Source organism: Neolamprologus multifasciatus, chromosome 4 (genome assembly GCF_963576455.1).
Source record: "Neolamprologus multifasciatus chromosome 4, fNeoMul1.2, whole genome shotgun sequence".
Lineage (NCBI taxonomy): Eukaryota > Metazoa > Chordata > Actinopteri > Cichliformes > Cichlidae > Neolamprologus > Neolamprologus multifasciatus.
In genome coordinates this window covers 22,011,432-22,039,405 of record NC_140442.1, presented here as the reverse complement: position 1 = coordinate 22,039,405, position 27,974 = coordinate 22,011,432, and the positions used below count along the sequence as shown (strand labels likewise).

General features: G+C 39.8%; 1 protein-coding gene across 1 annotated transcript in view; it reads left to right on the top strand.

The window, feature by feature from the left end:
- Positions 1 to 27,465, top strand: part of LOC146520412 (protein shisa-8) — a 116,219-nt gene extending 88,754 nt beyond the window's left edge. The window contains exons 4-5 of the mRNA XM_085156369.1: positions 6,691 to 6,807; positions 18,449 to 27,465. Of these exons, the coding sequence (XP_085012495.1) occupies positions 6,691 to 6,807; positions 18,449 to 18,945 (614 nt within the window). The 3' untranslated portion in view covers positions 18,946 to 27,465. The remainder of the gene's footprint in view (positions 1 to 6,690; positions 6,808 to 18,448) is intronic.
- Positions 27,466 to 27,974: the final 509 nt, after the last annotated feature.

Below are 27,974 nucleotides of genomic sequence, written 5' to 3'. Positions count from 1 at the left end.
TATCTGTAAATGATGTTCATCGACTTGTCGATATTTTTCCCCCACGCCTCAGGGGAAAAGAGAAAATGGATTCAAATGTTATATTTCTCAGCTGTCCCTCATTTATCGCGGGTGTTATGTTCTAAAAATAACCAGTGATAGGTGAAATCAAGTAGCCAATTTTATTTTTTGACAGTGCAAAACGTTTCGTGTACGTCGTGGACATACAGCACTGCACTTCAGAGTCACACTGCTAGCGATAGATGCAGCGATTCTGTACTGTACAGGAGAGACGGAGGAGATCGTCTGCAGCGATCAGGACGCAGGACGTAAAAAAGCATGCAAACTTGCACTAAAAAATCTGTGAAACAGCAAGGTGAAAGGTGAACCGCGTTATAGCGAAGGACCGCTGTAATTTTGAAGGTAAGTCACAACATACCCTTCGTAAATACTAATGTATAGAAACCGTTACCAGCAATCATTAATTTTTTGTGTGGCTTTTTTTCACGGTTTGTTAACATGCTGTGTAGGTGTGTACTTGACTAGCTGATATCGACATAAGGGGAAAACATCTGGTTTGACTATTGTTCACCTGTAGTTTGAATGCTGAACATTTGCCTGTTATTTAAACAGGCAAATGTTCAGCATTCAAACTACAGGTGAACAATAGTCAAGGGCGACATAAGACCAGTCACTATACAGAGATGTGCTTCTGAATGTGGACGATGTGTCTTCTGCTGCAGTGATGTAGTTCTGCTTGTGTTTAGTGATGTAAACAACTGATCGATCTAAACTCTTTAAACGTCAAAATTGATCATTAGATTTTTATGACACAACAGTGGTGAGTGTTCCCACCTTCTCCTCTTTGTAACTTAACGCGATCGTTCCGTTTTCGAGTTTTGGACATCAATTTTGGAGTATATCTTCGCAGTAGCGATTGACCGCAAAGTAAAGCTACCGGAAATGTACAACCCCACATCCGGTCTCAAACCAGGAAGTTAGCATTTTCTCGTGCACAGGGTCAATTGGGAGCCTTGAGGGTTTTTTTTTTTTTCTTTCTCTCACCCTCTCTCTCGCCCTTTTTTTCCGCTAAACTCCACACGCGCGGCCTGTACTTTGCGCTGGGAAGAGGGGGGAGGGGCGTTAGTTACACTTGCAGTAGCACAGGAACAGAGCCAGAGAGAAAGAGAGCGAGGGACAACAATGTCTCATTAGAAAGGTATAGTAATCATCCACTATTTTCAGTTGCAGATGATAAAGGATTCAGAAATCATGCAGGCCCATATGACAGAGAATGTGCATCTTCTTTTTGTTTTAATATTTTAATTTATATTTAATTGTGTTGTGGTTTGTAGTGTTTTGTGTTGTTTCACGTTAAATTTGTTTAAAAGGAAAAAGCTGAAAATTTAAATAGTTAAAAGTTTAAAATGTAAATAGTTGTTTTTTGTATTATATGATTTATTTATTACATTTTATGTGGAGTGAATAAATAAAGTATATTTATGGTGGCCCTTAGAGACAAAGCACGTACAAACTCCAAAACACGTACAAACTCCAAAACACATATGAACTCCAAAACACATACAAACTCCTAAGCATGTACAAACCCTGAAGCACGTAAAAACTCCAAAACACGTAAAAACTCCAAAACGAGTAAAAACTCAGACGCACTTACAAACCCGAAGCATGTACAAACTCCAAAACACATAAAAATTCCAAAACACGTACAAACCCCGAAGCACGTACAAACTTCAAAACACGTGAAAACTCAGAAGCACGTACAAAAGACAACAGAAGTGCTCCAGGATGCTAGGGCGCAGTGTTGAGCTTTTGTTACCTAGTGGCTACACAAGCCAGGAAGTATCAACAACCGGATTTGGTGTGTGGTAGTAACAGGTAAATTAACTTTTTTTTTAAAAAATTATTTGAATAAATATGAGTGCTTGTCTATAAATACACAAATAATACACACATGCTTTCAATTGTGTAATTTAGGTGATCTGGGTAGCTCTGTTTTGGAAGTTCAGTTAACGCTAGAAATGTGTTTTGGAGTTCGTACGTGCTTTTTGGAGTTTGTATATGGTTTAGAGTTTGTACATGCTTTGTCTCTAGGGGCCATATACATATATAAATAAAACCACTTTTTTTTACATTAGTAATTCCTTTTCTGCATAATTTTATATTATTGTTAATGATAAATTAATTAAAGCAACAAAACAACCTGAAGAGCTGGTTCGGAGCCGAAAGAGCCGGTTCTTTTTAGTGAGCCGACCCGAAAGAGCCGGTTCTCTAGAAAGAGCCGGAAATCCCATCACTAATGAAAAGTGTGCACTGCAGCCACTGACTGTACTTTTCATGCTGCCTGTCACTCCCTCCCCTTTTTGCCAGCCAATCAGCATTACCCACAGCTGAGCTACCTGCCTTTAGGATGTTTGAGGGCTGCACAATAGCATGAACAGACACAACAAGAGTAGCATAAAACAAGCATTAGATACTTTTCTTTGTTTGTTTGTTTGTTTTTTTGTCTTTTTTTGATGTGCTGCTTCCTGTGTGCTATGTAAATGTCAAAAACCTTGATTTCCAAGGCTGGGTTTTAAAAAATTAGTGATTGTCAGACTGAAAATGATGTTCACCCTTCTGCGACTGCCCCCTCATATTTTTTTGTCTTGTTCAATTAACGAGTTTAACTCCTGCTTTTAGTAAGGTAATAATCATCTGTGACTGATGCAAAATTAATTAACAATTATTCTAAAGGCCAACAATGAAGCAATGCTTAAAATGAGGACACAGCTAATCCAAAGTGAGTTAAGCTACAATGTTAGATTCGCTTTAATCATTTTAATAGGGCTAATAATGTTTATTTATAGACCACTTCTCTAAACCCTTTTATTACAAGCAGATTTTTACTATAGCAGTGTGACACATGACATAAAACTGAAGGCGTAATAGAAAAGGTGTGGCACTGTGGACAATATGGACCCGGCTTTTACAGCTTTTAAAAGGCTCCGCTGCTTTCTGTTTTGCTCACTATTACTTATTACTTATCTTCACTGTTTCTTTTGGTGAAAAATGTGCAAGAGAGAAAAAAAGAAAGGAAACAAATCCACTGCATTGCACGGATGCAGATACACTGATTTCTATGGCTTTTGTTGCTCCACGCTTGCTTGATGTTTAGTTGTTGCTGAAAAATTGTATAAACTCTATATATGGTTAATAATCTAATGGTTAAGCAATGGCAATGCTCCTGAAGTGCTTTTTCAAATGTCATTTGTAATGTGTGACATGTTGTTTTTGTGCCCTTCCTTATCACTGAAGGGCAAATGGTTTTTTACTCCAGTCAGGTCAGCAGCTATTTACTATCTCTAAGGACATACATGTTCATAAATCTCGCTCTAAATATAAACATATGCATCAAAAACTATTTGAGAATAATAACACTAATGCTAAGCTAAACTTGTCTAACCCATATCCTGCATTTCGTCCTCTGTCCTGTGCCTCAGCATATTACCATGTCTGTCATAACGTTGCTGAAGGAGGATGCTAAAAACTCACTGAGCAGAAAAAGGACAAAAGTAGTGTTTGCGCACTGTTACATGTTATTCTGGCGTAAAACAACAAAATATTTCAAAAAGTAAACCTCTTTGTCTCACTCTCTAACTCTCTTTCTGGTGGCCGGGAACAGCCCTGTGGTCAAACTGGAGAGTGGCCAGGGATCTTTCCATCAATTAGCTGTGTCTGCCTTCAACTCCCTGTCTTTCTGTCTGACCCTCTCATTATTTCCACTGTTGTTGGTTCACAAAAGGAGTGCTTGAGAACAAGGGATCCAAATGTAGGACACTTAAAGAGCAGGAGCAATTGCTTTGAATGTTGTGCAATCGCTCACAATTCCTGCATAAATTAAATAACTAAAGCAATTTTAAGTGTAGGTGGGTTTTTGTTTATTGGTTGATTGACGGATGTGCTCCTTTTAACTCTAGGTAGGCGAATGAGTGATGAGAGAGGCGGCATACGTGGTTCACACAAGATATTTTACATACACACACAGCTATACAACGCATACACACGACTGGGCTTCCCTGCACTCTGTGCTACACAGCGTGTCATTACTGCATATCAATTACAAGGGGAAGTGAAGATCTATTTCTAATTCAATCAGTCAGCGCTGGTGTCACATCCCTCGCTCTCTGGTTTCTCTCCCTGCGTCTCCCGCGCTCTCCGCCTCGCTCTCCTGTTTCCCCCTCGCTTGATTCCCATCGATGCGTTTCAGCTATTGTGTGGGGCTGGTGGATCCAGGAGTCAGGTGTGTGTGTGTGTGTGTGTGTGTGTGTGTGTGTGTGTGTGTGTGTGTGTGTGTGTGTGTGTGTGCGTCATCCTCTTCAGGAAACAGTTTTAGCTAAGTTTTGTACTTCTGGAAAGATGACACTTTCAGAGAAGGGAGGTAATCCTGGCCTGACCTTGTTTCTCCAGAAGGCTTGCAGAGTCTTTGAGAGGCTGTGTTGTTATTGTCAAAGATGAGTGCAGTTGCTTTTATGTTGTTTTGAAAAATGGATTCCATTGATTCCAATGATTAATTGCAGAAACAGGTACCTTTGGGGATTAGAGTTGGGATTCTGTCACTCATTTTCCTCTAAGATTATTTTTTAATAACAAAAAATGTCATTTTTAAAACCCAGGATAACTCGTGAACAGAAGGAATTAATGACAAAGAACAGATAACGAATGAATAGTCACAGAGTGAACACTGGAGAGATCACACAAGGTACAGGTGGATTCAATCAGACACTAACACAGGAAGTAAAATCACCGAAAACCACATGAGAAACTAACCTTCAACATAAAACAAGAAGTCAATTTTCTACCTTTAAATTCAGACTTATTCAGGTTATTGCACATTGCCCTAAAATCATCAGAAACATGATATCGAACCAATATTTACCCTGGATGGCATTAGCTTGACCTCCAGTAAAACTGTGAGAAATAACCAGAATATGTCCCTCAACATGCACATATCATGCACTACATTCTGTCATCTGTGTAGTGTCACTTAAATCACAAATAGACTCTCAGAGTGATGCCAAATTACTAGTTTGAGCCTTTCTTACTTACAGGCTGAAGTATTGTAATTTCTTGTTATCAGCCATTTCTAAAAGCTCCCTGAGAAGTTAATCTAAAATGCTGCAGCAAGAGTAGAAGAGGGACCCGGGAGATCATATTTCTCTCATCTTAGCTTCTCTTTAGTGGCTCCCTGCTAAATCCAGAATTGAATTTAAAAATCCATCTCATATATGAGGTCTTGAATAATCAGGTGCCAACATATCTTAAAGACCTAATAGTATCATATTACCCTAACAGAGCACTCTGATTGGTGGTTTAATTGTGGTTCGTCCTGTGGAACCAGCATCCCCAGGTTAATTTGGGGGATAGAAACCATGTCTAGTTTTAAGATTAGAATCAAGACGTTTTATTTTATTTTTTTTAATGCTTATAGTTAGAGCAAGATCAGGTGATGCTAAACCATGTCTTAATTATGCTGCTGATCGTTTCTCCTCCACTTCCCTATTTGCAGTCCCATAATGCAAAGAGGGGGTAAGACGAATGAGACGAATGGTTTATACTACAGTGGCCTAGAGGTTATAACACGTGATTTCAGTGGAAGTGAATGAGACACTTCTGGCCATGAAGGTGTCAGGAGGGAGCATCTGTTATCAGATTTTGCTGACTCAGCGATGCCCCATCCCCCGACTATTTATAATATGGGAAATAATTTTTTCTTTTTTGTTTTGTTTTTTAAAAAAATGAATAATTAAACTTGCATTTAAAGAGTTAGAAATCCTGAATGTTTTGATCATTTTATAAAGGCTTAAGCTGGTTAAGTGAAAAAAGGCAGATTTTGTGTGTGTACATTTTGGTCCACCAAAGTGTCAAAAGGGTAAAAATTTGAAGCGGGCATAAGGGTTAAATAAAAATATACATGACCATTCAATCGTCATAATAAAATACCAAAACTAAATAAGATGGAGGTTGTGGTTGGGTGATGAGTGCCTCAGCTGAGTAGCTGTCAAGTTACAGTTGAATGCTTAGCTGTATGCCTGCAGGACTGTGGGCGGGCATTTTCAGTTAGCCGATAGTGATGCAGGTGTGAATGTGCAAGTTCATCCGACTTTAAGCGCTGTAAACAAATCTGTCAACTTTTCTGCAAGGTGTGTTTGTGTAATTCAGCTTGAGTTTTGAGTGCTCAATTTCCTCGTCAGCTGTCCTTGTTTTCACTCAAACAGAGGCCTATGGTAAGTGGTGTTTTCTCGTGTCCTTGTTGACCTGCAGATGTAAAAATAACAAAAAATTAAATTAAATTAAAAAACAGCTCTTTGAATATATTTGTTATGGACATTTTGTAATGTGGCCTGAAAGAAGTGTACAAATCACGCCCGCAGCTAATTAGTTCTTGCATTCCCGACTAAAGAGCTTAAAGAGCTTTTGCATCACTTTCTGGAAATGGAAACATAAAAAAAACATTTAAAAATCATCCCCATCCATTCATAAAAAAAATGTCAGCCAAATAAGGTTATAGAGTTATAGAGAGGAGAGCTGCTTTTCTCTCTTTGTATGGTTTAATGCTCTTATTCCTCCTGAGAATATTCTCCCAATTAGCATTTTCTTTGATCAACTTTTAGATATTTGTTTGATATTTGCTTCTCTCTCTGTCTTTCATAGATCACAACCATTTAAACAATGCGGCTTTATCTCCTCTGGGTCCAGCCATGGCTTTGTCTCACCCTCACAACAACCTGGGAATTGGCTTCAACAAGTATGCCTCACTCAAGGCTGTGGGTGAGTAACACAACCTGACTACATGCATACATGTTTACAGCTTTATGTTTGTATGCTTGCTCATGGATGCGGCTGCTGGTGTGCACATAACTTGCAGTCACTTGCAGAACACAGACTTACTGTACAAAGGTCAGAAAGCCAAATGTGTACGGTAGTAGAAAATGATGGGTTTTTTGTATCTGTCTGACTCTTATCCAGACATTCTGAGTTATGAATCATGTTTGAGTGCTGTGGTAGAGTCTAGAGTTACCCTGTTACACCAGATTACAGCAGCTGTGATGTAAATATTATGAACATATGAGCCCACCACCATGATTTAAATAATCACCCATTCTCAGATATTGTTCTACCAGTTTGATATTACAAGGATTTAATGTTGGAAAAATACTGCAGGCACTTACACAAGAGAAGAAAATTGCCTAAAAAAAAAAGAAAAAAATTACCACAATATCCTCACCACCATGATGCATAAATCAGAGCTGCAACAGAAATTGAAGAAGCTACTTTCTTCTATTGAGTTTTCGAGGAAAACAATGTTAGCAAGGCTCTTTCATGCACCGTAGCACCATCCAGCTTAAACTTTCATTTTGGTCTCTGCAGCTAAATATTAGACACATTATACCGGGAAGCTGTCACTGGCGAGCAGGAGATTAGAAGCAAGGTGCACAGATGCGCACACAAGGCTGATAGCAAAGCTTGGGTTGGTTTGCGCTGTCATCAATAATACACACATAACACACATAACTTGTCCAAATATACAGCAAAAACCAGTGGAAAACCCATCAATATGCATGCTGGATTTACAGAGACAAAACATAAAAGTCAGTTAAATTAAAGAAGACAGAAAACGCACTGTGTGCAATGGGTGAGTTCAACCAGTATAATACTGGCAGGTCCTTCCTGGAAATACTGATCATAACTCAGCAGTTTGAGACTGGTAAAACCAGTAATGATGATGTACTTGTACTTTTACTTGTAGTGGAATGGTAACTCAGCTGGTTCACATTATAAAACCAAAGCTGTAACATACGCGTGCACACACGACAGAGACTGGCTGAGTGACAGTAGAGTCTGGCCAACAGCAGGGTGAAGAATCTAGTTCACGCCTCAAGCTTGCCCTGTGAAAATACATGAATAAACCAACATATCGCACACTCGTACACACGCAGGATGTTGTTCATCCAAATGCAAATGCACACTTGAGGGAGGGAAGTGTAAACGTGTAGATGCGAACAGGGACATGCACACAAACGCGCACACATGCACCTTCTTCATGTGATCACTTCAGACAGATAAGGACACTGTGACAAAGATGAGGAACAGCAGCTTGGCACATGTGCATGCATTGTTTATTGACATGTAAACGCAGATGTTATTGCAGTAGTTAATGTGTGGATTAAAGTAACTAAACAATGTGGCAACGGATTGACTGGTATCATTATGCAACTTTTTAGTGTTTAGGAAATCAAAATAAATGAATTAAATGATTTTGCCATCACTGGCTGCAGATTTGAACTGATTATTAAGTATAAAACATTTGGAATAATGCTATGGTGTAGGACTTCAGGCTTCTGCACACTCACACTGCTGATTCTAGATTGGATCAGCTGGTGGGATGATCTACTGTGATTGGTTCTTGTGTTGTTTAGCTGCATACACTGGGAGTGATTTGAATTGACGTAATAGCAAAAATTGTAGAAAGTGGTATTTGGGGACTTTAAGTGGGCAGGACCTGCAAAACACTCTTAAGTGAGTGACTGAAGAGACTACCAATCAGAATGAAGAATACCTTTAATTGACGTATGACCATCTAGTAAATATATTAGAGGGTCACCTAGGCAACTGAAGCCCTGCAAGTGACCAACTGTTAGCTTTGAAGTCATGTGTGACTTCTAGTGTGTGTGCGATTTTAGGCATTATGGCAGCCACACTGCTCTGTTGTTAGCCATATCTGGCTACTCATTTACCTAATCCCCAGTCAAAAGCAAACTAGAAACGCAGACCTTTCATGAAGTATGAGTTCATACTTGGGGATAATCAAAAGTCCAAAGTTAGGCTACCTGTTAGCAACAAATTGGCAGACTGATAAAACATTAAACGAACAACTAAGCCAAGTTAACAACTGCAGCTTTTAGCATCATCACTTGCCGAACAGAAGGCAATCAAACCGTTTGGACTTGATCTAATCTAGCTCCAGTCCAACCTTGGAAACTTACACAACTAATGTTCAAACTGAAGTCTGAACATTTGTTGAGTAAAGGTAATTCTGTCTCGGGTAACACTACAAGGTTGTCAAAAATGTGAATAATACATAGTGGCTGTAGTCTGCCTAAGTCATACATATGCATATACACAGACAGTAGTTGTCTATAATAATGTGCCTGTTGGTAAGGCTAAAATAAGACACCTCACTCCAAACTCTCATATATAATTCAGAAAACTAGGCCTGTTGTTAAATTATAGTACATTTATTGGTCAGTTCACTCAACAGCACTTTCAGGAGCTAAAATGTTGCTTTGAACATGAGAGAAATATTTACTTAATACTTTACTTAATATTACAAGATTTCTAATTGCAGCCATCAAAACATGTGATTCCTTGCAGCAGAGCCCACGTGGTGCTGACTACTGTTTTCAAGAATGAAGAAAAAGTTGATAGTTTATATTAAACACATAGAATTAGGACACTAAGCTCGCAAAAACTGAGGCCAGCAAAATGTGGTGTGACTGTGGAAAATGACTGAAGAGAAAAAGAGCAAGAATGAGACAATCTCATCTCATTATTCTGCTCAGTGACTGGGAGACAAAGGCCGACTGCAGCAGCAGCAATCCCCTATCCGCAATGAGCGTCAGCCACATTTGCCTGAAAAATACTTCAAAGTATCACATCCTTCACAGACGGAGGTGCAATAACCTCCTCTCTCACTCGATGTCTAGGTATTGAGTTAAGACTGTTTGATGACCCATGGGCTCTTCTCTGTTTTGTAACTGCTTTATTCCTGTCTCTCTCTCTCACACACACACACACACACACACACACACACACACACACACACACACACACACACACACACACACACAGAGTTTTAGAGTGCTCTGCATTTTGTCATCAGCGATGCTGATCATCCACGCTCTTTAACTATGTACCTAAAAGCTTACACAACACCAGAACAACCTACGACCTCTGACAATGCCCTCTATATCTTCTCCAAAAGCCCTGTGAGCACATCTGCTTTAAAAAGAAATCTGTTTCTGTGACAACATTCATGTGAGACATGAAAACTGTGTGTGTGAAAGACTTGCATATGTTATAATGCTCTCATCATCACATTGTGTCAGAGCAATTTGCAATTTCGAGCAATTTGTTTCTTTTCAATTCATTCCTCCACACTGGATGTGGCGCATAATTTGGGAATGAATAATTTGACAAATATGGAAATATGATTTTTTGTCTTCTTGCCAACAATCTAATGAGATTCACGTCTTTCAGACATTTCAGCAGATTGTGTTTTATTCGGACAAAGCCAGGCTAGCTGTTTCCTCCTTATTTCATTCTTCACACAATCCTATCAGCTTGTGCTGCTTCACTTTCAGAAGCTTGTTCTCTTAGAGTTTTCTATTTCTTTTCATTTCTTTAAGTAGTCTTCAGGAATAGTTCTCCAGACTTCTTGAAGGACTTTCAAAGCTCTTCTTTGGATTTTGGCTCCTTTTTATTCTGTTCTCTTCAAAATGATCCCACACTGCTTCAATGATGTTGAGGTCCGCGCTCTGGGGAGGCCAATCCATGACTGACAGTGTAACATTGTGTGTTTTTCTATCCAGGTATGCTTTTACTGCATTGGCAGTGTGTTTGGGATCATTGCTGAAAAGTTAAGCCTACGCCAATCAGAAGCTTTCCAGATGGTATTGCATAGTGGATCAAAATATGCTTTTCTGTGTTTACACGTTCTGTCGCCCCAACATGACTGCCTGAGATGCAGCCCCAAACCACGACAGAGCCTCCCCCGTGTTTTATTTATGGCTCTAGACACTCGCTGCCTCTTTCCTGACCTCCTCTGTATGTACTGACAAAGATTTGAACCAAAGATTTCAAATTTAGATTCGTCACCCCGTCAGACCTGTTACCACTGATCTTCTGACCACTGACAGTTCTAGTGTAATTTGGCATACCTCAGCTTTTCTCTGTTTTCCTTCCTTAAGGATCGCTTCTTGACAGCCTCACATCCACTGAGATCATTTTTGATGAGGCTACAGTGAACAGTAAACTTCATCTCTCAGGTCTGGTGTCAGGTCTTTGCTCATTTTTATCCTATTTCTTAAGCACATGACTTTTAAATCCATCTGTTGTAGATACTTTTTTTTAAGACTTGCAACTATTTATTTTGTCCTCCACTGGTCCAATTTTCTCATTTGTTTTAAGGACACACTGCCACCAGGCCAAGATCTGCCAAGTTTTGCCTATAGCTGTGTGGGTTTCATCTTGTTGATATATAGATACTTATTTATGCCTGTCAAACTGTTATCTTTGGTGTTTTTCATAGATACAACCAAAGAAATGGGAACTATAGCCTGTTGCTGCTAGTGACAAAGTGGCTTGAGATACAAGCTCGACAGTGCACAGTGGTATGCAGTAAATGTACTCAGACCAATCATCTTTTCTCACATGCTTATCACTTCTCTTACTGTGCAATAAACAAGCCAGTGGGTCCAGAAATCCTTCCTGTGTGGGCAAAGTCATAGCTAGGACACCCAACAATTTGGACGGGACAGCTGACCATCAGCCAGGTGAAACAGCATGTATCTGAACTAAGCTTTGAAATCTTTATTAACACACTAGGACTTCCTGCAGCAGGTAAAACCTCACTTCTGCTTTTTAAAATTTATCCTGCAAAGCAAGACGCAAAAGGTGATGTTAAAAAAAAAAGGGAAAAAATTTAGATTTTAAAATTTGTGTGTAAAAGTGAAACATGTCAAAGAGGTCAGGAAACTCTATGACGTCAAACCGTTGCCAGGTGTAGCAGCAGGACTGAGGATCAAGCAGCTCTGATAACTTAATTAAAGTAGTGGAGGAAGTAAGGGTGGACTGGCAGGGAGAGCACGGGACAAAGATGCTAAAGGTGAGAGAGGGAGAACGTGATTGGACAGACACCAGATGAACATGTACAGGAGACGCTCAGAATCGAGTGTGAAGGCAAGGATTTTTTTGTTTTGAATTTTTTATAAACAATTACAAACCTATGTGTGACTGACAGAGTTAAATCCAAGTCAGTGACCAGTGAGCGTCAGGTTTACAGCACAAAAAAAAACACAAGACAGAAGGTGGAGGGATTTTCTCAAAGAGGCTGTGAAGGACTGTTTGCCAAACCCCTCGGTCTCCAAACTGTGGGCCAAGACTGCCTGAAGTTTTTAATTACATTTTAACAATCCTGCAGTATTAAAGGGGAGTACAGACAAAATGCTGTCAATCTGAATTTTGTTTTGCTATCCAAGTTACAACACTTGTATATACTGGAATGAATTTATTATCCAGTGAATGCAGAATTAGGGTGGAAACAGGAAAATCTGCTTTCTGAGAAGAACAGCATAAGATTACGATTTGGATTTTTTTTTTTCTCTTTGTGGTTGTTAAAATTTTCAGTATATGCTTCAGGACACATAATGTAAATAATAATGAAAAAAAGGTTTTGTGAATTTTTAGACACGTGAACTGGAGGGATCTCAAAGTCTGGCTTTGAAGATGAATCAGCTCCTCTGGTTTAGCTTTTTTTAAATTTTTTTTACGTTTTGCACTTCATGATGCAATTTCTCTACAGGCAGCGATCAGTGAACAACCTGTAGAGACTAATGAGGAAAAGCATAGCAATCTAGTTTTAACATTTTCTTCAGCAATTTTTCTATAAAGGGGAAACCTTCTGATTCAAAACAAATGGACCATCTGAGCTATGATGTTCTGCAGGGGGGATTTTTTTATTTCTTGTAGCTTATTCAGTTTTACCACCTCAGCTCTGCTGGACTTTCCTGGTGTTAAATAATTAAAAGCTGAACACTCTTAAGGAAAGTATTGCTTAAAATCTACAGAACACTGCTTTGGAGAGCCAGAACTGAAATATAACTTACATGGTGAAAAGGGACAAGCATGATATTTCCATTTGATGTCATGTTATTAAAAATAAATATATATATATAAAAATATGAGATTTTAAATAGTTAATTTAATGCAAGGCAACTCATCAAACCATGAAGCAGATTGGCTAGAGCAGCAGAGGTCCGCAGGCTCTACTGTCCATAAGCAAAGAATAGGAAACTGAGACTACAGAATTTTTGTTCTTGCTGTAACACTTAGATGGGCAGAAACATGAAACCACGAATCCATCCAGCCATCTGTCAACAGTTCAGGGTGGTGGTGGTTTAATGGTGAAGGGGGATATTTTCTTGGTACGCTTTCGGCCTCTTAATACTAACTGAACTTGTGTAAATGCCACAGACTACCTGAGCTTTGTTGCTGACCGTGTCCATGCCTTTATGTTGACAGTGTACCCATCTTCTTCCAGCAGGATAGCACACCATTTCACAAAGTTCAAATAATCTCAAACTGTTTTCTTGAACATGACACTGAGTTTTCTGTACTCAAATGGCCTCCACAGTCACCAGATCTCACTCCAATAATGCATCTTTGGGATGTGTTGGGAATGAAGATTAACATCGTGGATGTGCAGCCGACAAATCTCCAGGGATCTCACCCCAAAATGAAACTGTGGCATTTTTCAGTACACTTGTATTATTATTTATCCAGGTAGATTAATTTGGTGTGAGTTGCCTAAATTTGCAGTTACCTACCATATCTGCCCTTTTTCTGTGTAACTGGTCTAAATGGCACTTGCTTTGTAGTGCTTGGAGCGTTTACTCCACAGGTAAGCGTATAAACTTAGTAGCATTGTAATATGATATCACAACCCTTACAAACCTTGTGGTGAGAAGTTTCATCTAGAAACTGTCATGTCTCTTTTACCCTACAACACTTGCCAGCCACACCACACAATAATTATCTGAATAATCCATCTGACTTTGACAAGGGGTTTGTGCTACAGGTAGCAAAACACCCCCATCCTAAACCTCACCCTGTGTAAAAATGCTCACAATAACATTTCTAGGTTTAGGTTTTAGATATGTTTGGTTGGTTTGTTGGTTGGTTGATTGTGTTATGGGGTCATCTCTACTGGATAAAGACAGGGCTGCAGAGTTGTTTTTTATGTATATTAAAATATTTTTTGTTTTTAGAAACAACAAGCAAACACAATTGAGTTCTATTACATCAGAGAGAAGACATCTCTAAAGCTTCTATCTCCAAAAACTAGGCAAAGTTCTCTATATTCATGAAACTAGAGGACAACTAGATGTATCTGACTTTAGGAAATATCCCTTTATTTTGGCATATGTGCTTAGTGGGGTTCTTTTAAAATGAGCTTTAAAATTATGAATTGCATAGTGGAAATATGTGTGTGTGTCTAGAAATAACTGGATCTTGGATCTTTCCTTCCCACAATGTCAATATGTTAATAAGCCCTTTATGAAGCAGAAATAACTGTGTAAACATAATGAAACGACATTGAAATAGACCACACAAAATGCAGCACAATGTCAAACTGAAATCATTTGGAGGCTCCAATTTATGCAGTTATAATGCAGTGGCCCAGATTGGGCCCGTGGGCATCACTTCAAGCTGCCACTGGATAGAGAGCAAAAGCTTATGTTGTTGAAGAGTGTGGAATAAATGAAACAGAGAACGGGAAACAAGCAGATGAGAAAGAGAGAGAGCAGATGGAGAGTGTGTGGAACGGACAAGATGGTGGGTAATACTGCCACAGAGGACCCTGCTGTCAGGTGCTTCTTCTGGTAACATGTGTGGAAACACTCAAATGGACAGTAACAGCAGTTGTTGTGAGAAGCAAGGGTGTGTTTAATTCATTGTGTCCCAGTATTTTCCCCTTTGTGTGCAACATTTGTTTTATACCAAGGGCAGGGATACTGTGATTATAATCAAGAATCAAGAAATTGAGTATTCAAGGAGGCGTGTCATTTTTAAAAATCTACAATCAAGAGACGCCCTCATGAATGTAAATACAGAGGGTTTATAAATGGTTACATTCACACAGGAAGGCAAGGTTAGACTTTGCCAAAAAAAAACAAACCATCTAAAAGAGCCTGCATAGTCCTGGAATAATTTTCTTTGGACAGGTGAAACCAAAATGAATGATGAGTAGGGAAAAGTCTGGATAAGGAGAGAAACGGCTAATTATCCAATCACATTATCTGTCTAGCATGGTGGAGGTAGTGTTATGGCATGGGTATGTAAGGCTGCCAGTGGAACCGCATCACCAGCGTTTATTGAAGATATGACTGCTGATAGAAGCACCAGAAGTTTCGTCAAAGGGCGTGGCCGTGGCACCAGAGTAAATTTTGGTCATTTTGGTTCATTTTTTTACTTGTTCCACATACATGGTCCAATCTGGACCATACGTCTCTTTAACTGCAATATTTGACAACGGCCACAGTGCCACCTAGTGGGAACAGGAAATGTCATGTTTTACACTTTGAGATGCTGTTTCATAGAATTATAATTCAAAGACAAATTGTTCATACTCTCACTTCACAGACATGATCAGAGTCTGGACCTGAACAGGTTAACATGCTTAGTCAGCAATAGTTAGAATGCCACCTAGTGGAAGGAGGTAATATTCAGTAGGATATAATCATCATCCAATCTAGATGAAACTTTAATAGGTTGTTCCACATATGACATACATCAGTGTGACATACGGTTAACTGGGATACTCAATTCCCAGTGGGTATAGGAGATGTTCAGCGAGGCTGGACCACACCAGAGAAAAAGGGGCCCTCTCGTGGCTGCTTGCAGCTTTAATTAAATATGAAATTGAATACAGACAAACCAAACAGGTCCAACAAATTATTGAGCTAAGTCTGTGAATCCACACATACAGTTCACACTTGTGCATATTTGCAGACAGAGACACAAAAATGCAGACTAATCCTCAATTGTATCGTGCCAAAGTTAAATAAAAGCAGAAATCGTCTGCTAATCATTTGTTATAAATAGCCCCCAGTGCCTGTACTTTACTCATTTCTTGTTCCTGAAGTATTTTCTGTTCCTCTACAGAATTAACAGACTCAAAATGGCTGTAGTGCTGTTGGAATACTTGATGGTGCACTGAGAAATGCTAGAACCTGCTTAAATCCTTGAGCCAGCATGGAGAATTTTTCTGAGGGAGTAGATAATTTCCTGTAACTCTGTCTCCGTTGCCAACAGCTGCTGTTGAAGTACCCTAGAGTTACACAATGGACACACAAAAGGGTTCAATAAGCAATTACAGCACTGTGATAGTGCTGGACAGCTTCCTGACATGTGTGAATGTGAGACTCGCCCTCTAGGTGTTTTTCTGGAAAGGCAAACATAAGGAAATGGTTTTAGTCATCTTGGCTAGAATATATTATTGAAATTGACAGATTTAGCTATGGAGCAGAAAAGTGGCCCTTGGCTAAACTTTTCATACAGTAAATAAATCAATACATTTGGGGTCTGCAGCCACAAACCCACACACAGCCATCCACTGTCAAATTCAACAGTATAACGAGAAAAACAGATGCACAAGACTAACTTGATACAACAGGGGCTGAAAGCATGATGTTACGTCACGAGGAAAAGAAATGTACATTTAAGAGAGGCTGATTTAGAATGAAGTCAGAAAAGGTGAAGGGGCAAGAAAAAATAACAAAAATCATACAGCAGAATATTTAACAAATGTTTTTTCTCTCCAGGAAAAGAGACCGATAAAATAGGGCCAAGCAAACAAGGTTGTAAGTGTCTTTAGGGCAGAGCATGTATGAGGGAAGTGGTGGTGGTGGTGGTGGTGGTGTTGGGGGCGGTGGTGATGACCAAACAGCAGAGTCGAGTTCCACTCAGAGAGCTCACACTAATCTGACTCGACATGCTGAACCCGGTCTATTTTTATTCCTTACAAATCACTCCTTTTGCTCGGGACTCGCTCATGCCACTTTTCCCCCGTAGTTTGTTGCTTGTATTTTTATTTGTCTCTTCTGCCTTACATCTATGGTCAGCGGGCACACAGATCAAAGAGAAAATAGCAATCATACAAATGCTCACAAATTCTCTCTTTTTGTTGGCTTACCTGTTAATTTATCTGGAATTTGGTGACTGATAATAAAATGATATTCTCTGACATTACAAACCATATAGCTTCTTTAAAAAAAATTGCAAAAAATGAATAAATATTTGAATGCTCAAAGTGTAAAGGGTGGGTGGTGGTCTGGTGGTGGGGGTGGAGGTCCACATTCATATATCAAACCAAAAACAGTCTATATTTGACAATTAAAATCCAAAGATGTATAAAGTTCATTGTTAGGACCAACTTTGAATCATCTATATCCACACATGAATAATCACTATATTTACTGGAAAATTATATGTTGTTACATGGGCACAGTTACATAGTGATGATCCCCTTGCAAAGAGTCTGAAGAGAAACTTGATGACAATCAGGGTTAATTTGATCATTTCCATATGTCCATGTCCACTTTTGCACATAGTGAAGTGACTGTAATAAAGCGCCTTGTAAACAGTATAGATCAGTAATGAATGTATCGGTCTTTGATTTACTGTTGTTGCCATTACTGATCAATTGGACAGCCTGATACAAATGTTTAGGATAGTACAGCACTATCCGGTCTTTAAGTCTAACATCTTTAGCCACGTCTGGGCCCAAACTCCGCTGCAGGTCTCAAAGTCAAACAATCACTGCGGCATCACTGAGAGAAGAACTGTCTAAATTCTTTCATCTGTAATAAATAATACCAGGTGTAACAATTAAATTTAACATCCAGGCATCCAGGGAGTTAGAAGTTAGCAGGAAATTAGCTCGCTAGTTTCCACCTAACTGACTGAGGGATTTCAGAAAAATAATTAAGACATACAGCTCTGCTATCACACTTCTGACACAAATGAAGATAGAAAACTAAACAGCAGTGTCGTTTTGTAGGATTACTGAAATTTGGCTAGCTGGTATATAATGACGTGCTATGTGATCGCTAGCAACACAGCTATGTTAGCATAACATAAACACAGTGAAGCTGGAGGACGAACACTAACTTTTTCCACTAGATAAAAGTTGGGGGTTCCCAATGGTTAGGGACAAATGCAATTGCATGGCAGGATGCTGTAAACGGACCGAACTTCAGTCAGAAGAACAACTGAGATAATCCATCCACAATACGAGGTTAGCCATTAATATACTGCTGGCATGGGCTGGGCTGAAGTTACATCATAAGGTTTTAAAAACTGAGCTTTAAAATGAATAGCAGTAATAGAAACCAAGAGAGGCCGACAGTGATGACTGTTTTAGGGGCTTGTTGAGATTAAATAGAACAAGATACAAACCATTAAAACATGTTCAAAACACAACAGCCTTATTAAACGCAGAGTTGGTTGGGCCCGGAAGCAAGATCATGTCATCACTTAAAGACCGGATAGAACTGATTATGGTAATATTGTAATTATATAATATCAAAATATAACTACCTCTTTGTCTTGTTCTGTCCTTTTCATCTAGACACAACTCCAAGAGACTACTACAAGAGCTACCCAATGGTAGACTACACCCACCGCCAGTCTCCTCCCACCTTCCAGCCTATCAACTTCCACCCCAAGGACAAGCCCTTCCTCCCACCACCAGATGTCCATGCACCTTTAGCCATTACCATCAACGCCTCCCAGATCCCCAAACCTAAGATCTCCAAGACCAACACTCACCCACTCACCTCCAGCTCAGCCTTCAAAGCCTGGGACCCAAGTAAGAGCCACATTCAGCACCCGGCAGCCTCCCACATGGGCCTTGGCGGGCAACAGCATCACCCTATCCAACAGCAGCAGCACCAGACACTGCACCAACAGAACAGCAGGCGCCAGGCCTACTCCAACAAGAGGCAGTTCAGCATTGAAACGCTGCCCGAGCTCTTCTCGCAGCCGCTGGGCTACGGCCATTCGCCGCATATGCACCCCAAGCACAAGGGACTGGCCACTAACAGCAAAACAGAGGTCACTGTGTGAACATGGGGCAAGATTGATGAACAGACAGAAGACAAAAATGGAGCAGTTGAGGGGAAATGTTCTAATATCTTTTATATCCTCAGTTATAATGGTGTGCTGGAGCAAGCAAATATCGTATCTGGAATTTTTTTAACTCTGCATTTTCCTTGTCATTGTTACCAAGAATAACAATAATGTGAGTGATATTTGTGAACTTTTACGACCACTAGAGCAAAACAGATAAGTTGCAGATAAGCTGTGAAGGTGGTGGATTAGTGGATTATTTGCTTTGACTCTTTGAACCCAGCAGCGTCTCTAAATAATTGAGTGGCAGTTGGCACAGCGCTCTCCTCCATCTCCTCTCAAGCCCCTTGTACCTTGGTGACATTTTGCTCAGGTGCCGAGTGCCCTTCCACTATGTACAAATGTTCAAATTCAACTCATACACGCTTTACCCCTCAAACTGGCCCAGACTCTGACACTGACAGGAGAGGAGGGTAGAGGAGTGTGTCCCCCAAGACTCTAGCTTCCCATCAGTAGACACAATGCCATTGTGTTGTCACCATTGCCCTCCAGCCCTCCAAAGAATGAGATATCAGCCTTGCAATTCATACTAGAGTGGAGGGCAGGATAGTGTGGGAGGGTTTCATCTCATTCCAGGCGCAAGTGAGATGAGAAAGATAAGAAAAAATGAGGCATGCATACACATGCACATACTACACACTTGTCAAAAATTATACAAGGTTCCCAGCAGTGTCAAGAGACCACAGAAAACCCCACCTCCAGCCGAAAAACTGGGCAAATGAACAGGCCGGCCCTTTAGTTATTTGTGGCAGCATGTTGAACAGCAAATTTCAGTCACAGTCTCTTGTGACGTGGTGGATATTTTTACGTCTACATGAAGCCGAGGATGTGTTACAATACCTAGAAAAGGGGCAAAGGGATCATCCCGAAATGTCATTGCAAAGGCAGTGAAATCTTTCCATTTCACAAATGCATCACAGAAAAGTCAGCTAATCCTGCACATTAGTACAGACATGGATTTTCTCTGACCCCAGAAATCGGCTTTGTTATTTTTGGTGCCATACATTTGCAAAGATACATTTTCATAGTTAGACACTAATGATTAACATAATTCATAATTCAATAACATAAAGAGAGTGATGTGATGCATTCAGGAACCTTTTTCCCTGCTGTTTGATGCATGGAGATATTTCTGCAAAACTAACATAATCTGAAAGGCTGAAACCAACTGTACATGGTACACTGCAGTTTACTTCACTTCCTCTTAACGAAGTGCTCCAACACTATAAGTTAATAACTGCTTCCACGTGCATACACAGCAACGTAAATCAGTGGATTTCTGGGAGATAACGCTTCAAACTGTTGAATACTGACATAAAAAATTAGCCAGGTATCAATTTATACCAAGGGCTAAAAGTAGAAATTAATACCCATTGATAATCATACGTGGTAACTTAAACAACCCGTCGATGCTCATTCTACAGTTTAATAAATAAATTATATCTTTTAATCTTAGAAAAAATCCCTTTTTGTTTCAATTTGGTTAGCTGTCTCTCTATGTTTGGTGAACACGGGAGTTCTGCACCAGCTTATTGTTAATTTATCTTATTTATAGGTTGTGTCTTCTTAGCTAGCTTGCTAGCCACGAATAATAGCATTTAAAAAACATAATACATTAAACAAAACAAATGTTAGTTATCAGCTTTATCATGAGTGTAGCTAGCCATCAACTCTTATTTTCACTTTTAGTTAATCTTAGAAAAACCTTTTTGAAGATTTTCACCAAATTCTTGCAACAATGTCAGCTAGCATAAATTTGGCATGACCCTTACAGGCACAATAGCTAAACACAAGGAAATAATGGAAATTTGCCCATGTTAAAAGTTCCAACCATAAAAGGCACCTTTTGTATCTTTACCTAATTGCTATTCCAGAGGAGTAACTAGAAATACTGTTTTTTTAAAGTAGAATTTCTTGAGTAGTTTGCCAAATAGCAGTTTTTTGATAGCTTAAGTATAAAAAAAACGCAATAATGCTTTCATCCTTCAGAATCCCTTACCATCGCATCACTTATTTCCAATTCCTCCTCCTCAATATAGACCAATCCAACAGGCAGTCTGACTCACTGATTGAATTCACCTTCATTTGTTATCACTGGGACACCAGCTATTCCGCAGTGCATATGCCTGGCTCATGCTACAGCGCATCCGGCAGGTGGTGGAACCTCATCAAACAGCACCGCTTAACAGAGTCGCACATTATGTGGCACTTTTTCTCTCTTTCCCTCCCTTTCTGTCTCTCCATCTATCTCTCTTCTTTCACTCTGTATCTCACTTGCTTTCTCTTACTTGTAGTGTCCTAGCAGACTTTCTTCTACTGCCCGACCTCCCTTTGTGCATCCATATCCAGAAAGGGTTGAGCAGTGGGTACGAAGCACTCTCCCTGATGTTTGGTACCCACTGCTCCAAGCTGTTGTAAACGTGATAGCCTCACTGGGTCTTCATAGTGTGTTTGAGCATGTACAAGGAGAAAACTATAATTAATGACAGAGCCAGTCAAAGCATGGCAGGCTCCAGATTCATCCTCACTACACCACACCGCACAAGCGCTCACACAAAAACGATTACATTCATACGCACATGCGCAAGCTAGCATCCACAAACACAAGCTGTGGCATCAATGACCAAATGCTTTGCAATATATTATTCATATCTGGAGATTTGCTGATGCCAAGCTTAAAGAAGTAAAGTGGATTTTATGTAAGACAGATTTAAATTTTTGAGAAGATTTTGTTTGTTTGTTTTACTTGCCAGCAGAAATGTCAGTCAGCCAAATTCCCCAATTTGCATCTCAATTTTATTGGAGCTGTGAATGTACACAAGCAAATAAAATGAGCAGCAGGGTAAAACTTTAACGAGCGAGAATCAAGTAGCAGTATAATGCTCGCTTGTAATGCTGCAATGGCTTCTCCACTTTACCTCTCCAAGATGTGAAAAACCTGTTAGGCAAGCTGTTGGACTGGTGGTAGGGGATGGCATGCTTTTGTAATAGGGGATCAGCAGAGAATGGGGATCATGAATACAAAAGCATCAATGGGATATGCATGCTGTGAATATACATCAAACACATCTGTGCTTATGCTTTCGCATGCACTGCACAGTATTCAGTGCACCACAGTGCCGCAGCTTCTCTTGCGTGGCTTCACCATCTCTTTGACTTTTATTTTCTCGAGGTGCCACATTTTTTAGTGGGTCACTTCATATGAAAAGCTTTCTGGCCTCTAAAATCCCTACCAAACCGTTCTGTGGGCTCTCTCCCTAATCAGTCGGAATGCATAAGAGGTTGAGAATAAATAAGGAATGACAGCGAGTAAACAAGCAATATGCATCAGTGAAGCAATAAGCGCTAAACCTCCCTCGCCCTATCCCTATCTCTCTCTTTCTGTTTGCCTATTTGGAGCCCTCCTCAGAGTTTAAGGATGGGTGCTAATAAGGGCACGAGTGTCAAAAACGACGCAGAGCTGAGTGAAAGAATGAGCTGTGCAGAGGGCTTGAGACAAAAAATGAAGGCGATGAGATGAGAAAAGAGAAACGTGGCTGTACGAACACAGCCAATATCGCGATGGTTGTTTTTCATTCTGACTTGTCTGGGTGGTCTAAAAACATTCATTCTGGGTCTTATCTCTGTGCATTCAAGCAACCAGCTATCAAAAACGCTTTGTGACTGTAGCTTGGAGTCGAAGATGGTGTTTACTCTGATTTGCACAACAACAAAATCAGGAACTGGACTTTGTACTCACTGGCTGACCTCAGAGGGCGTGAAGCTTGTGCTACCCAACAACATGGAGGTTGAACAGAATGCCAACACAGGCTCCAGAATTTGCAATTAAGGAGCAGAGTTAGTCCTTCAGGACAAGCAAAGCCTGAGGACAGGCTACCAGCAAAGTGAAAGAGACTGGCAACTTGAAAGCTTTGCTCGGATTTTGTTAGCTGTCATGTCTCGCGGACATTGGCTGACAGCAAGCGCTGTGAACGGCTGCTTCTTGAATTGTTCATTTTGTGAGACCCGCATCACAGCTGCAATCTTGCTGATGTACTGGAAAACAATGGCACCTTTCAGTGTTAATTTCCCGATGGACAGCGAATGGACAGTGAAGGATGTGTTTTTACATCAACGATGGATGGACCTTAATGACTCCCTTGAAGCAAATGACATACATGTACCAACATCCACACACACCTGAAACAAGACACAAGAGCCACAGAGGTATAACACTACTTATATCCTAAACACAAAGTCTCCAACTTTGTGATATGAAGCAGGACCAAAAGCCTTGAATCAGGAGAAACTGAGTACACCTAACTGATGCTTAAACATCCAAAACGGTGAGAATGCTGGGACTGCTTTGGATCATCAGCTTAGAGTGAATTTACTCAATCTCTCCTGATTACGACAGACTGTGGCATTGCTCGCTCGAGTCAGAGCTAACTGACTGTTGTTTGTAAAACTTCCTCTCTATAAAAGAATCATCAAGTATTCTACGGCAGGTTATCTGAATGCAACCTGGTAGACATACTTGGGCTCCACGATCCCGAGCAATATATAGATTATGTTGTATGGTTCGATTGTTTCTTTGTTTTCTGTCCGTTTTTGTACGGTGTTTTTCAATGATTGACCAACGGAAAAATTTTGAAGAGCTTCCAGATTTCATGGCCGCACCCCTTGCCCCTGCCCCTCGCAATCACCTAGCACATGCCATACAATGTAACGTCAAGCAGATGAATTACATTATATGCCATGTGTTTGAAGCTTGTACGGTATACATGCACTCATATATTTAATGTTAAATGATATTGCATTGTATCCAAGTGCTTTGCCAACGCATTCGCTGAAAGTGAAAGGAAGACTCGGCGGTTTCTTGTACAGCTTTTGCATCTGCAAAAAAAAAAAGAAAAAGACAAAAAAAAAAAGTAATGCGTCGTCTCATAATAATTTGTAATAGGCAGCAATAGGCTGCCTTGGATTGCTATGTAATACTTGTGTTTATATGTATCCTATACCATTTGTCTGCTGTGAAATTCGTTGACTACTCAGCTTACATAAGGGCTTTTTATAGATATATAAAAGCAGACTGGGCAATCTGACGTCACTCTCTGCAACTCAAGACAAATTTCTCCAGATTATTTGTTTTTATGTTTGTTTTTTTTAGGGATGAAGGGATATGAACAGAATTTTCACGCATACAAAATGCTATATAATAAAGTTTTGACTGCCAAACTACAATGTCTATAGGCACTCATACTGCATTGGCCCATGTGTCTTGTTTGAATAAATCTTTCAAGAAATATAGCATTTGTTAATCGTACCTGTGTCTGCTGGCTGTTTCTTTCTAAGAGTCATGTTGCTTTAGCAAACGGTTTATCTCACACCTTTTAGCACCATTATTTGCCTAAATGATATAACAGGCATGGTAGACAGACAGTTAATTCTAAAGTTTTACCTATTGGGATGAAATAAAAATCATCTGGTCCTTAAAAAAAAGTACAACCTCTAATGAATTATAGACTTTCTAATACTTGAAAATGCCCATTTAACCTTTCCCAGATTGATGGGTAGTAGACTGCCTCACTAGGATCATTGCTAATTTCTTCCCTCCTTGGCATAAAGCTCAATGCTCCCGCAAACTGCCAAAACTTCTGCTTTTATAGACATGCTCACACTTGCTGATGATCAATTAATCAAGTGCACTTCACTAGCAGCATCTGGCTGCTACTTAGCCTCTAAATTCCTATGGAAGTAGTGAGGATATTCTTGGTTCTTTACACACTGATTCTACATCTTGATGACACAGTGTAATATGTTTTGTATTTACCTAATTTAGATGATTTCTTTTCTGTCCTTATACATAAAACTGAAAGAGCATGTCGTTTTCTTTTTTTAACTTTGACATATGGAGTATATACCATACAGTATAAAAAACTCAGCAGCAATTTAGCTTAACTTTGCATGAAGACAGGAAAAAGACTGCCTTTGCACAAAAGTTAGAAAATCCAATATCTACCACTGACCCTTAAGCATGTTTATTAGCAGTTATAGCATGTTTGTTTACTTGTACACACTTGTATGTTTGTAACATATAAAATCCTAATTTTTTACATTTCTTTTGGTACTGCAAATGATTGCACAGATAGTCCACCTTTCAAGAGTCCATGAAAGATACTGCGATGCCATCAAATAGTTGGTAGATTCCCATATTGTATCCTTGAGTTCGACATTTTGGCTGTCAGCACCTTGGGTTTTTGAAACCTGATGTATGAGGGGTGGATCCACTGCATATTCATCAGGCAGACACTGCTGACTCATCAGTATCAAAGCAGTCACACAAATTAAGTATACTTTTAGTAAGTAATTTTACCAAAATTTTGATCACAATTTTAAATTAAGCAATTAACTAAGAACACAGATTTATTAGGAATGTGTTTACTTATTTCACAGTGAGCAACACTGTTTTTTTTTTCTCATCAGCAAGAATGAAGATTGAAGATACGTCCACATTTTTCACAACCAGAGTCTACATCCATCTTTTGTTTGGTCAGAATAGAGCAGGAGCTTTCAAAAACTAATGTCCTAGTCTAACAGTATCTAAGGTAGCCCAGGCACAACAATCCATAAGGACACAGAATGTGCCAAAGATCAAAAAATAGCCACAGTAGCTTAAAACAGTAGCCTATCCCAGCTGTCTTAGGGCAAGAGGCAGGGTACACCCCGGACAGGTCGCCAATCTGTCGCAGGGCTATGCCATTAGACAGTTCCTGCAGTTTTGTAATTAAAATGGAACTTGCTTCTAGTACCTGTCAATTGACAGGATGAAGCATTTCACTAACGTCACACCTCAAACAGATCAGTAGCTGTGACCTTACTCCCCAGTTTAAGCTGGACAAGATAGATTGATTTGTGACTGTGATCTTGGAATTCTTGACAGAATCAGTACACTCATCAGGCAGCTCAAACTGACCAGCACCAGACTCTTGGTGTATAGCTTACTGTAACCATCCATCCATTTTCTTAACCACTTGTCCAATTCAAATATCAGGGTGGGCTAGAAGCTATCCCATCATAGGGCAAGAGACGGGCTACATCCTTGACTTGCTGCCAGCCTCCAGTCTATTGCAACTGCTGCAGCTAATCTATCGGAAAACTGCACAAGGTCATAGTTGGTGCAGGTGTCAGAAAACATCCTGGGATTTGCAAAAACTAAGTCACTTAAAGGAGAAAGGAGGGAAATGTGTTCAAGAGCAGGGTAAATTATAGCACTTCATCACCAGCGTAACCCTTATAAGCACTGAGTGTCATAAACTGATGATGAAAATAAGTACAGGATTACACAAGAATTAAGGTTTCCCCCTAAATTTCCTGCTTAATTAGTTTTGACAACAACACTCATGGCAGCTCTAGCAAGGAAACTGCCAAAAGATCTGCTTCAAGCTTTCATATGACCCAGTTTAGAGTTCCCAAGCATGAATCCCTGCAGAATATTCTCTCAGGTTTATTGGTAAATGACACACATTCAAACCTCCAAATACAGAAAGTCAGAAAATCTAACAAAAACACATACCAGCAGGACAGAATGAAAAAAAGAGTAAAAAATCTTTACCCCATCCTTTCACATATCTGTATTTTCTGCCTCTCTTCTCTGCTTTCTTGTCTCACACAACCTAAAGTCTGGGTCTCCCAAAGAAGCGTGTTGCCATTTAATTTGTTCTGACATTGTTAGGGATCTGACTATGTTTGCCGTGGGTTATAACCGAGCTGGCAGTGCTGTGTTTTAAGTGTGCAACGTCCTCTGACTGCATGTGAAGCCGTTTGCGTTGTCTCGTCTCTTTAAAAGATCAATTCTTTTTGAGAGCAAATCTTGATTTTTAATACAAACTACTCACTTAGGCCATTATCTTCAATTACTAAAAGCTAAGTATGGCTGTATGGGAAAAGCAAAAGGTAAAAAGCAGCTATTCAAGGTTGCGCCAGTGCTTTGGCTCACCTGGAGGTAATATCAATGTCTTTACCACATCAGGTCCTATTTCAGTTAGAGCTACTCGGATAGGATGACCTGTCACAGGGTTTAACACAAAAACAAACAGAACAAAAGAGACTTGCTGTCAAAACAGGAAAGCAACGCTGTTTCTGAGAAGAAGACAACAAAAAAACACATCTGTCACAGCAGGGGTGTCATGCAAACAGTTACAAACTAAGTTTTGCTCATAAAAGAGTTGTAGAAATATCCCAGGCAGGGCAAAAAAAAGGGGCATTACTAAATTAAGGGTTTATCTTTTCTTTAATTTATGGATTTAAATAAGGCTGACTACTGAGGAGTAGTGAACCGTTTGTTTTTAAACTACTGCTCTGTGATTGTTTTGAATCGTTAAATCAAGCAACACCCTGTTAAACATACAGTGTTTTCATTAAATGTGGAAGATGCCAACAAATTTAGAGCATTCCTGGAATTCACGTTTTCATTTTCAATATTTAATTGGAAATATTCATAAAAGAAGGTGTTTAATGCAAGTGAGGTGAACAGAAAATAATCCATGTATGCAAAAATAATCCAAGTCTGCACTTTGATCAACGATTCAAGATATTTTATTGTCATTATGCAGTTGCATTACAAAACTACATTACGAAAATATCAACTAAACACAATAAAAAAAATATACACAATAATGGTAAATGACCTGTATTTGTATAGCGTTTTACTAGTCTCTAAGGACCCCAAAGCGCTTTACACATCCAGTCATCCACCCATTCACACACACATTCACACACTGGTGATGGCAAGCTACATTGTAGCCACAGCCACCCTGGGGTGCACTGACAGAGGCGAGGCTGCCGGACACTGGCGCCACCGGGCCCTCTGACCACCACCAGTAGGCAACGGGTGAAGTGTCTTGCCCAAGGACACAACAACCAAGACTGTCCAAGCCGGGGCTCAACCGGCAACCTTCCAATTACAAGGCGAACTCCCAACTCTT